The sequence below is a fragment of the Vespula pensylvanica genome, chromosome 7 (assembly GCF_014466175.1).
Source record: "Vespula pensylvanica isolate Volc-1 chromosome 7, ASM1446617v1, whole genome shotgun sequence".
NCBI lineage: Eukaryota > Metazoa > Arthropoda > Insecta > Hymenoptera > Vespidae > Vespula > Vespula pensylvanica.
Genome location: NC_057691.1, coordinates 7487894 through 7500623, shown reverse-complemented (window position 1 = coordinate 7500623; position 12730 = coordinate 7487894). Strand labels below are relative to the sequence as shown.

The 12730-nt window shown below is 37.0% G+C and overlaps 1 protein-coding gene across 7 annotated transcripts in view; it reads left to right on the top strand.

Moving 5' to 3' along the window:
• LOC122630800 (semaphorin-2A-like) overlaps nt 1–11195 on the top strand; it is a 362656-nt gene extending 351461 nt beyond the window's left edge. For all 7 annotated transcript variants that reach the window (XM_043815729.1, XM_043815731.1, XM_043815728.1 and 4 more), the window contains 7 exons: nt 540–647; nt 1037–1307; nt 7507–7737; nt 8023–8436; nt 9388–9664; nt 10055–10502; nt 10809–11195. In XM_043815729.1, coding sequence (XP_043671664.1) covers nt 540–647; nt 1037–1307; nt 7507–7737; nt 8023–8436; nt 9388–9664; nt 10055–10502; nt 10809–10883 — 1824 coding nt within the window. In that variant the 3' untranslated portion in view covers nt 10884–11195. The remainder of the gene's footprint in view (nt 1–539; nt 648–1036; nt 1308–7506; nt 7738–8022; nt 8437–9387; nt 9665–10054; nt 10503–10808) is intronic.
• Nucleotides 11196–12730: the final 1535 nt, after the last annotated feature.

The window sequence follows — 12730 nt, the reverse complement described above, 5'->3', positions numbered from 1 at the left end:
TCTCTCTCTCTCTCTCTCTCTCTCTCTCTCTCTCTCTCTCTCTTTCTCCTTTATAACATCGAAGGCGGACGCTTAGCTGAGCTTCATTTATATTCATCGTGTATGCATAGCCGAGGTGTAAGGTCCACGCAAATATTCCGTACGTGACGACAAAGCCAATTTATTTTCCGTACCGATTGGCTGCGAAATACGCGGCCGACGTGATCGACCGCGTGATTCTCGTGAGAAAGAGAGAGAGAAAGAGAGAGAGAGAGAGAGAGAGAGAGAGAGAGAGAGAGAGAGAGAAAGAAAGATATACATATATATCGATGTAGACATAAAAAAACGAAAATGTATAGCTATAGTCTGTTCTTTTCTTTTCTGTTACTTACTTATTTCTCTCTTTATCTTTGACTACAACTTTTCGGAAAGCTCTCATCTCGCGCGAAGTAGTAGGAGAACGAAAGAATCAGGAACATATTGAAGTCCCTTTTCCGTACGGCCGTCGTTTCTGTCGTTCGACGAAAAATTCAATTTCCTTCTTTCCCTCTACTTTTCAGCATTTCGACTGTCGTAACCACATAAGAGTGATACAACCGATGGGAGATGGCAATCGACTCTACATGTGCGGTACAAACGCACACTCGCCAAAGGATTGGGTGATTTATGTGAGTATAGTTCATATATATATATATATATATATATATCGATGTTTATCGTTTCCCGTATTTGCTTCCAATTTATCGCGAATCTATCAATATATAATTGATTTCGAGATGAAACAAATTTGAAAAAGACGACGAAAGGAAGGAAGAAACAAGAACGAAATAAAATATTCTATTTTCTAATAACATCTAATTAACGTAATAATAGAAATTTCTGTTTCCATTGGGTATACAATGACAACGTATCATATTATGCCCATTCCAATTTACATTCATTAGGCAGTATATTACACCCAACGGATATACATAATTGCAAAATGGCTAATAGAATATTATAATATGCATTCTGTCTGTTACATCCCATCGAATTCAATTTCCGTTTTCGTTTGCAGAGCAATCTAACGCATTTACCACGACACGAGTTCGTTCCTGGTGTCGGGATGGGTATAGCAAAGTGTCCTTACGATCCTGCTGACAATTCGACGGCAGTCTGGGTAGAAAAAGGCAATCCTGGTGATTTGCCGGCCCTTTATTCCGGCACAAACGCCGAATTCACGAAAGCCGACACGGTCATCTTTCGTACGGATCTTTACAATTTGACGACCGGTCGAAAAGCTTTCAGCTTCAAGAGGACCCTCAAATATGATTCCAAATGGCTCGACAGTGAGTACATTTTTTACTTACATAAAAAAAATATATATATACATATAAAAAGATTCGATTTATAAAAGAAAAAAAAGAACGACTTTTTATATATTTTTTTATAGTTTCATTATTATTAGCGCTGTTATAAAAAAAAAAAAAAAAAAAAAAAAAAAAAAATTCTTTTCAAAGAACGATAGGAAGTTATTGGATAAAATCTAGTTACAAAGATCGATCATAAAACGGCTAACATCGTAGATAATTATTATCGGAAAACGTTCAAAAGTGCATTCCCTCCCTTTCCATAATAGTTATCCATTGCGAGAGTACTTTGCCAACTAAGAATAATCCAAGAGAGAAAGAGGAGGCCAAGCACCAACCCTTCCTCCGTTCCTCGTTCCTTCTAATATTGACACAAAGGACGCAAGTTAGAGACGAAGAGCCTACAATTACTAGGTGCATTCGCGACAATGAAATTTCCATTAGACTTAGAACGGAGTTTTGACAGGCTCGAGAGAGAAGAGATATAGAGATAGAATGAAATGGTGAACGTCGTCTAAAAAGCTCGAAGTTCGGGGGTGAGTTTACTTGAAGAACAAGAGAGAGAAAGAGAGAGGGAGAGAGAGAGAGAGAGAGAGAGAATAAGTAGACAAGGCCGGAAGAGCGACGGAGTACTTTGAAGTAGCGAAAGCCTTTCGTATTTCGAGGGACACGTTTTCGGGGCTTAAACGATCGCGGCGTAAAGCCCCTCGCGTGTTGGGAAGCTTTTCCCCTTTCTCTCCGCTGCACCACCCTGCCTTTCCATTTCCCAAGGCCGATGGTAGCTTCCTCCTGAACAACTCGCGACAGCCTCTTCGAATAGTAGCACATGGAAAGATCGAGACTGATAGTACGAGAGGGTGAGACGTTACTTACGCAGAGATGCTTTGGAAATCTTCGAGAGAACTATCGAATGTGTGTGCGTAAGAATAAGAGAGAGAGAAAGAGAGAATGAGTGAAAGAAAGAAAAGTAGGCAGTAACAAAATAACACCCTTCTTTATATAGCCCTTTTCCAACTAAACGACTACTATTCCTGCGTCCCTTTTTGTGTCCTAACTTCATTGTTTCTATCTATTTTTTCTTTCTTTGTGTAGAGCGAGGGAGACAAGGGGAGGGAGGATTTGTATATACTAACATTTCTTCTATGAATCATGCGACGTTTAAACGACGCGAGAATGTTATTTTAATTAATGAACTCGTTGATATTAGAACATCTTAATCCATTACAAAAGTTTTATTCAACATTCAAGAGAATATTATTAGAAAAAATTGAAGTAACGAGGAACACGTATACGAGCTTTTTCAATTAATTAATGTCAAGCTTACTCTGATTTCACGAAACGTATCGTACCTACTCTCTCTCTCTCTCTCTCTCTCTCTCTTTCTCGTGCGCGCGAAATAGTAGCAAGGGATGTTGAGCATTGCCCAGGTAGTGGTTGTTGGAAATACTAGCGTGAAAGTAGTTGCCTTATATTTCTCAAGAGGGTACTCTTCTCTCTCTCTCTCTCTCTCTCTCTCTCTCTCTCTCTCTCTCTCTCTCTCTCTCTCTCTCTCTTTCTCTTCTTCTCTTTCTATCTCTGTTTTTCCCGTGAGCGAAACGTGCCACCACTCGACCTCTTCTCGACCCGACAGCCTCGAATCGTCGAGCGTAAGGGGTGAAAGGTGGATGGTGCGGCTCCACTTTGTATCTTTCGTGGCACCCCCCACGGGATGCATGATTAGCCATTTGTTTCGTCGTTTAATTTGAGGACGGCCCCTTTCTCCTTCTCTCTCTCTCTCTCTCTCTCACTCTCTTACTCTCTCTTATTCTCTTACTCTTTCACTTTCCTACCCTACGCAGACTCCTTGCTCGCTATCAAGAGCCATTCTCCGCATCGAGTTTGTCTATTAGCAAAGGCGTTGATTAAATGCAAGAGTAAGAGAGAGAAAGAGGGAAGGAAAAGGGAGAGGGACCTCGAGACGAATGAATTCGCGTCTTCGAAATTCTCTTCCCACTTCTCTCCTTCTACTATGTATATGTCTATGTATTTACGCGTCTATGGCAACAAGAGAAAATTTGCGCGGATATTCCCTGACGTAATAACTTTCCCCCTGACTTTAATGAAGGAATTACGTAGGTATCTCGCTTTATTTTCGGTCTACGAAGGTGTCGACTAAGCTCGTTATTTAATTTCATTTACCCGGTCATTCGATAAGTTATCGAGCGATAGCTCATGTAGTTTTATTTGTTTGTATTTGTGAAAATCAATAGTTATTAATTTCACGCCAGATAAATGTTATTTTGATATGAGAAGGTTTTATTTTTCAAAAAAATTCATTTGTATCTATATCATTATGAGATGCGTTACAACGAATCGATATCGACGAAATCGATTCTATTATATCGATAATATCCGAGCACATGGTTAAAAAGAGCATAATTTTCCCTTTAAAACAACGTTTTTTTCAACTCTCTACGACTTTTGGTTCCAAAGATATCGCCTTCGAAAGATTGCCATTCATAATTCGATAATACATGTGTTCGTAGTACTATAAGCGAAAAAAATATTTACGCTAATCAGCTGAGTGGCTTGCGTAAATTCCAAGAATTTATGTAGGTCAGTGTGTCAATGTACATTTATCAATGAAATTATATTACAGAAATTATCTATTTTTTAAATTGGAATATCTCTGAAACTAAAGGTCGTAGAGACTTGAAACAAAAACCATATTAAAGCGTACATTTTTTTCTATCCTCTAATCATATTGTTAATAACAATTAACAATTTGTTATAAACAATTTTATAAAAACAATTTATAATTAAATTTTTTTCGACTAATGCTAAATAATTTATATATATATATGAATAAATATATGCATTTTATAATTTCTTATAAATAATTTATTATAAACAATTTGTTATAAACAATTTTATAAAAACAATTTATAATTAAATTTTTCTCGACTAATGCTAAATAATTTATATATATACATATGAATAAATATATGCATTTTATAATTTCTTATAAATAATTTATTATAAACAATTTGTTATAAATAATTTGTTATAAACAATTATCACGAATAATTTTTCATTCACCAATGTTAGATATTTAATGTATATAAATCTATCTACATAGTGTATATGAATTTAACAATTTGTTATAAACAATATGATAAGATATAATCTAATCAATGATCTATGTATTAGCAATTGACGGTAGTATCTCTCTGTACGCCCATCTCATGTCTAATGGAGAACAGTCCGTTTGGGATATTTACTCACCGATCGATTGATCATTTGCTAGGTTCAATAGGTTTACTAGTAGTAAATTAATTGTAGTATATTATCATATGTTACAATAGAACAAGTTCATTGTTTATTGTATCTGCATTGTTAACGATACATAGGTATAGTCCGATATATGTACTTATATGTATTCTCTATTGAATTTTATCATACAAATAGAGTTGCAAATTTTTAGACATTGTTAGTAATAACTAACATTATCACGCTCTAGTTCGTTTCAAATCATTCATCATATGTTAATATTCATTCCTGTAAAATACTAACACTTAGAGAATCGTTTGTAAATAAGTTTCAGCATGGAGAGTAGTTATACCGATGAATCATTTTGTTATTAATTAACTCGTTAGCAATTCGAGCAAAATCGAAACATGTCACGAAGAGAAATTCGCAATGGTGCATCCATTGTCTTTGCTTTTCGAAAAGTTTCTCGAATTAGTTGACGAACGATACAAAGTTGAAATGGATATATGATCAACGAAGTGAGAGCAAGAGAGCAAAAACGAGAGAGAGAAAGAGAGAGAGAGAGAGAGAGAGAGAGAGAGAGAGAGAGAGAGAGAAGGACCGAAGGGATACGATAAAGGGAGAGAACGTCACGAGAGCCCTTAACAAGCTCTGAATAACTGACCGACGAGCGTCCACTTTCACGCGTCCTTGCGCATGCGAAACGAGCTTTCGACGATGTCGCGTGACTACTTCCTTCTTCGTAGGTATTATACTCGTACGTTTGCTTCTCTCTCTCTCCCTCTCTCTTTCTCTCTCTCTCTCTCTCCCTCTCCCTCTCTTCCTCCTTCTTGCACTTTCAAACTAGTTTAGTTAAACCTATTCCATGGTGCTCGTTAAGATTTAAGGTCGATGCACTTTGACTGGTGTATATATATATAAAGCTATGTATTTTGTTCCTTTTTATGATCGAAATTATGCAAATTATTTGAGCACAAGATGGCTGCCTTTTTAGTACCGATGAACGAAATGCGAGAGTATATGTATATGTGTGTGTGTATAAAGATAACGAGATTTACTTCGTTAACGCTTTCGATTGTTTATCCAATGCACGACTTGTGAAGTACACCCGCTTATTACATTATTACGAAAGAATGTTAACAATTAGTAAAATAGTAATTAAAAAATCTGGCATCTTTACACAAATGTGAAACATTTTCGACACGTAGGACAATATACCGATAGAAAAAAGGTACTCTCCGGGCGAATTAATTATTCGCTTTGTGCACATAGTACACCTCGTGCTTGTTTATCGAAGGCAAACGCCTGCTTTATGCAAAATAAACGCGTGCTCGTCGGCGGAGGAAAATGACGGGTTCTGGATGGGGTGGATGGAATTTTTCTGCGTTTAAATCGCTCTTCGTTCTGGTACAAACCTTTTCTCTCTCCCTCTCTCTTTCTCTCTCTCTCTCTCTCTCTCTCTCTTTCTCCCTTTTCTCTGCCATTCTTTCGCTCATTCCCTCGGTTTTACATTATGCGATGTGAAACGAGAACGAGAAGTGTTGTGTGAGAGTTGCTGGAATGGTGCAATCTCTCTCACAGTTCAGCGATTAAATCGATTGTCTGACACGCTTCGACGCTAGAAGTTTGATGTATCGAAGGCGCAAAACGTTTTTTGAGAATAGAAAGAGAAAGAGCATAAAAGAAAACTACGAATCACAGAAAGAGAAACGCGTACTGTTTTCAACGGTACGATTCACGTCTGACTAGTGTCGTATCTATTTCACTGCGAATGGAAACAGTTGCTATAGCGATAGGGAAAGAGAAAAGCATTTTCTGTGAGAACGTTGCTCTCGATTTCGTACGGAGAGAAGGAATAATGAAATCACCCGAGGGACCGGTTTCATAAAGTTTACAAGTTTCATCTCTCTCTCTCTCTTTCCTTCTCTCTCTCTCTCTCTCTCTCTTTCTCTTTCTCTTTCTGTATTTCTCTCTTCTTATCCTTTTCTACCAGCTGTGTACACCGAACTCGAAATTCCATTTTCAGCCTTCATTTCCAGATGATCGAAAGAGACAGAAGAGATAATTTTAACGAAAATATAATTCGACGAGAAACGCACGGTAGAGATTATCTTCCGAGCGAATAAAAGGGGGGGTTACATTTTTAAATGTCGGCTCGCAGGAAATACATACATTTAACTATAGTGTGCTTGGTTTTCGATTTTTGGCTGAGCGTCTGAATTCAAGGAATTATTAGCACTCCGATGCTCGTAACGAGTGAACCGTTAAACGGTTTTACGATTGTGGATCGTAAAACGACAAGTGGATGCTCATTAAACTTGCGTTAAACTGCTACCCGAAGATCCAGCCAGTGCTAAATGAAAACTACAAAAGTCGTTCACTCTCTTTATCTTTCTCTTTCTCTTCTTCTTTTTCTTCTTCGGTTTCTTTCTCACCATGAAGGAAAAAAGGTCTCGTTTCGCGCGTTAAGTTAACCCACGACTTGCTAGAATCCTTGGGACGTCCGTTTTACAGTTTTCACGCTCGCGTATACACTCTTCTCGAATTTCGCAAGTACCGAACGAACGAACGAACGAACGAGTCTCTGTCGAACCATAATTTGACCTCTTTTACTTTCTCTCTCTCTTTCTCTCTCTGTATGTGTATATGTCTGTGTCTTCTTTTTGTTTCTTCGGAGAAGTTTACGAGTTAAAGCAATGAAGACAACGACGTATAAAAACGACATAAAATTCGTTGCTTCGTTACAGATGTTTCTTTTGCTTTCTTCTTTTTGTTTTTTTTTTCTTAAACAATATTTCTGTTTCATCATAATGCGTCAACAATATGTCAAGTTTAAAAAATTTAATTGTCTTATATTTTTATTTAACGATTACTTATTAACAATGTTCGTTTTATTAATACGACGTTCCACTTTAATTTTATTTTTCAGAACCAAACTTCGTTGGATCATACGACATCGGTAGCTACGTGTTCTTCTTTTTCCGCGAGACCGCGGTTGAGTACATAAATTGCGGTAAAAGCGTGTACTCGCGGGTAGCCAGAGTTTGCAAGAGAGATACCGGTGGAAAAAAGATACTGTCTCAGAATTGGGTGACGTATCTGAAGGCCAGACTGAATTGCTCGATACCCGGGGAATTTCCCTTCTACTTCAACGAAATACGTAAGCTTTTCTTAATTCTTTAAATTTCTCTATGTTCTATTTATCAAATAATTCTAAATCAAGATTTAAACGACATTTCCGTTTTATTCCGAAATATTATATATTAAAATTCGTTCGAATTATCGAATACCTCGTAAATTTTCAAATTCAAATATATTAAACACATTTTCATTTTCATTTTCATTAATGTAGAATTAAAAAAAAAAAAAAATTAAAGAAAAATACTTTTCATTCATTGAAAACAAAAAAAATCGATCGATCGAAATTGTTTACTTGTGATTTTAGAGAGCATTTACAAAGTACCAGGCGACGATACACACTTTTATGGAACGTTTACTACTTCAACGAACGGATTGATGGGTTCAGCAATTTGTTCCTTCCACATCGACTCGATCCAGGAAGCTTTCCGCGGGAAATTTAAAGAGCAAGCAACGAGTAGCAGCGCATGGTTGCCTGTACTATCAAATAAAGTACCAGAACCACGTCCAGGACAGTGTGTGAACGACACAGAGTCTTTACCGGATACCGTCCTCAATTTTATAAGATCTCATCCATTGATGGACTCTGCGATCTCGCACGAGAACGAGAAGCCGGTCTTTTACAAGCGTGACGTCATGCTCACGCGACTCGTCGTCGATAAACTTCGTATCGACTTTGTAGGCATTGATTTGGATTACACGGTCTACTACGCCGGATCCAGTGAGTGCTTTTCCTCTCATCTTACGTAGTAAAAGAAAACAGCTCTTTTCTCTCTCTTTCTCTCTCTCTCTCTTTCTGTCTCTATCTCTCTTTTTTCTTTCTCCCTCTTATACCTCTTTTTTTCCTCATTTTATCGATATTCCGATGAAGCGAGAAGATTCTCGTTTTATCTCAAAGGGAAAAAGAAGAAACCTAATCGAGAAGCAAAGAGGGAGAAGTAAAAGAACATTTCTCTTACGAAATTATTAACGCTACGGAAAGTTATATAGTTTCTAATAAAAACTATTATATTTTTAAAATCATATTCTATTTCTTACGTTTAGATCGAAAAGATCGCTTACGATACGTTTGAATTAATAAAAATGAAATGTACTTACTTACTACTGTTTTTTCCTTTTTTTTTTTTTTGGAAACCATCACGAAAGAGTATTAATCGATTTGACGTAATTCGAGGAAATTCTATCGCTCGAAGCCTCTCTATCTTCTTATTAACGATTATCTCCGGATCTCGTACAAATTTCATTATCTAATAAACCGGCCGAAGCTTTGACGCGTCTCGTTAGTTGCGTGTAGTTACGGTATTAACGTTTGCGCGATAAAAGTATGTCGTTGTCGGAGATACGGTCGTATGGAAATAATTAACTTTTGTGGGATTAAACATATGACTTTTTATTTATCGAAGCAAACGGGATTATAAGCTAGTACGGTTGTTATCTCATTCATTTTGTTCTACCTTAATTATTAATCGTCCTCTTTCGAAAATATAGATCGGCACAAAATAACGAAGTTATTATTGTTATAATTTCAAATAATAAAAATTTAGATAACATTCAATTAATATCATATTCAATAATATATAACTTATGACTTATACAAAAGTTCTAATTAGACGTTTATGGTTTTTCGTTATAGCAGTGAAATTCTAATATGGATTTGACACGCGTGTTACAGGTGATGGCCGCGTTCATAAGGTCGTCCAATGGATCGACAACAACGGCGAGTCTCAGTCGATCCTCTTGGACGTGTTTGACGTCACGCCTGGAGAACCGATTCAGGCGATGGAAATTTCTAAGGAGCACAAGGCACTCTACGTCGCATCGGATCATCGAATAAAGCAGATCGATCTTGTAATGTGTACACGCCGATACGACAACTGCTTGCGCTGCGTTCACGATCCCTATTGCGGTTGGGACAAAGACAGCAATACCTGCAAGCCATACGAGCCAGGGTACGTTCCTTAATTGAATTTCTGTCCAAGCATCGAGAACACACGAAATTTCTCTAGGCACTCTACTACTATTCAACGTTGCGACGCTTCCGACATACTACTTTACATGCATTCTTGTATCGAATCAAGAGTCACTTTTGATCGGGCATTTCTGTTCAAGTAAATATTTTTTTTGAATCATTTCGATTGGAGTCTACTAGTCGACAAAGTTATTCGAATTAATTGAATTTTTCTAGCATAGTGATTTAATTTTGTTTCCCTTTTTTTTAGTTAGAATATTTCTATATTCTAGAAATTGTCTTTCTTGGAAACGTCAAGAGTCAAAAGAAAGAGTTTCTTTTCTTGGCTTCTTTTTTTTTTTTTATATTTTTTTTCATCTCTTCTCCTCAGATTACTTCAAGACGTATCGAACAGCACGGCAGATGTATGCGATAGTAGCGTGGGTAAACGAAAGCTCGTGGTGACGTGGGGTCAATCGGTCCATCTCGGTTGTTTCGTGAAGATGCCAGAGGTTCTGGCAAATCAGGAGGTCAGATGGTATCACTACAGTAAAGAAAAGGGTCGATATCAGATAGCTTACAAATACGGTGTCGGTGGTGACAAGTTCATTGAGACTTCGGAAAAGGGATTGGTTATCGTTGGTGTGAACGAGCAGGATGCTGGCAGATACGATTGCTGGCTCGGTGGTGCACTTCTTTGCTCTTACAATATTACCGTGGACGCTCACAGATGTTCAGCACCGGCTAAATCTAATGATTATCAGAAGATTTATTCGAACTGGTGTCACGAGTTTGAGAAATATAAGTCTGCGATGAAGAGTTGGGAACGGAGACAAGCGGTAAGTCTTCTTTTTATGATATATTAATTAATTGGAACGACGTTTCTTTATTATTTGGTTAAAAAAGACAAAACATATATACATATATATGTATATAAGATTAAGCTCGTATTAATCGATTTTTTCGTAAATAAAATATAATACCATCTTTTCATCGGGTTCGCGTGTCTTATATAAAAGGAACAAAAAAAAAAAAAAAACAAAAAGAAAAGGAAAAAGAAAGCATACCAACGATTTTCCTCAAGTTGCGTCATAAACGAACAAACAATCTCTCGAGGATCGGCTAGTTTTCTTTCCCTGTTTCAGCAATGTGTTTCGTGCCAGAATGATAGCAATCAGAATCTCCATACGAACGAAGTATACGGCACTCCCTTGGTCTGATAGAACCATTCGTTGGAACACACATCAAGCCGAGATTACGAATATCAGAGCGCGCTGACGATGACACGAGAGGGTCGCGTTGGTCCAGCGACGAACACGGGGACGAGAGGCAGTGGCAGCATCAACATCAGCAACACCAGCATCCATAGTATCGCTCTTAGCTTGCTACTGATCCTCAGAAATCTTCGATTTCTCGAGTTTCTTCGTTCGAACGAAGATATTCGGTTGTCGAACGACTAAAATCCGAAACGCAATAAGAAGAGAAAAGGGAGAGGGAAGAAAGAGAGAGAGAATGAGAGAGAGAGAGAGAATGAGAGAGTGAGAGAAAGAGAGAGAGAAAGAGAGAGAGAGAGAGAGAGAGAGAGAGGAAGAAAGAAAGATAACAAATCTCTTTATTCCTTTCTCTTTTCCTATCTTCTTCGAACGAACTCGAAAAATCGTAGCCTTTTATAGTTTTGTTTTGACTTCTATTATTATTATTTTTTGTATTATTACCACTATTATTATTATTATTATTATTATTATTATTATTATTAGTATTAATATTATTATAATTATTATTATTCGGTGCCCGTGGTCTTCGCGATTTTTTCTCCCTCTCGTTTCGCAAATGCGATCGCGTGTATGTACATACATATGTATATATGTTTATATATATATATATATGTATATAAATATATATATGTGTAAGTATATATTCGCGAATCACTCGCGAATGAAATATTTCGCGACGATCGGTAGGCAGTAATGTATATCTCGTTCCTTCGCGACAATTTTTGTAATTGCTTCGCTGTAAATATATACACACGTACCACACGTACACAAACATAGATATACGTGCATGGAGCAAGTATATAAAGAAAAAGGAGAGGAATACGCGCGTACGTATAAAACATATTCTACATATACATATATATGATAAGATATATACGCGTTTTGGAGAAAATACGCACGAACGGACGCGAGAGCTCGCGTCTCGACGATTTGGATTGGATTAGATAGAAAGATTTTTTCTCTCTCCCTCTCTCTCTCTCTCTCTTTCTCTCTCTCTCTTTCTCTTTCTCTCTCTTTATCTCTCACACTCTTTCTCTCTCTTTCTCCCTCCCTCCCTCCCTCCCCCTCTCTCTCTCTCTCTATCTATCTCTATCTTTCTCTCTCGTAAAAATGACTGAGAAATAAAAGCAAACAATGAAGAGAAATTAAAAATTGTTCTAACCTCGGAGACACAATTTTTTTTTCTTTTTTTTCTTTTTTTTTTTTTTTTTTTTTCAAAAAGAATCATTATGAAATCTGTGATACGAAAGAAAAGGATAACTAAAAAAAAAATAAATAAATAAATAAATAAAAAAATATAAAAAAAAAGAGTAAAAGGAAAAAATTTCCATTAAAAAATAAAAGTTAATTGTTCATTGAATTTTTGCAAAGTGCACGGCTTCTATATTCTTTTTACCAATGTAAAAAAGATTTCGTTATTCTTTCTTCTTTCTACGTTACCTACCTTGCCTTTTCATTCTCATTCACAAATGGGAAGTAAGAGAAAGAGAGAGAAAGATCAAGTGGTCCACGCGCGTTCTTATCGTCACGGTGCTAAAAGCGAGTTCGTTCGGTCTCTCTAAGCACGAGGGAAAGCTCCCTCCTAGTCGAGAGGAGCTTTTTCGGCTGCCTTCTTTTTACCAACCCTTTCTCTTGAGCTCAAAGCCCCTTCCTTCCCTTCTTGTTCCAAGTAAGCTCCATACTTGAAGGAAAGAAAAAAATATGTCGCGTACGCGTAAGTGTTTGTACATATAGAAGAAATTTACGAGTCGCGAATGTAAACATTTTACGTAGGTTTTAAAAACAACAACAAC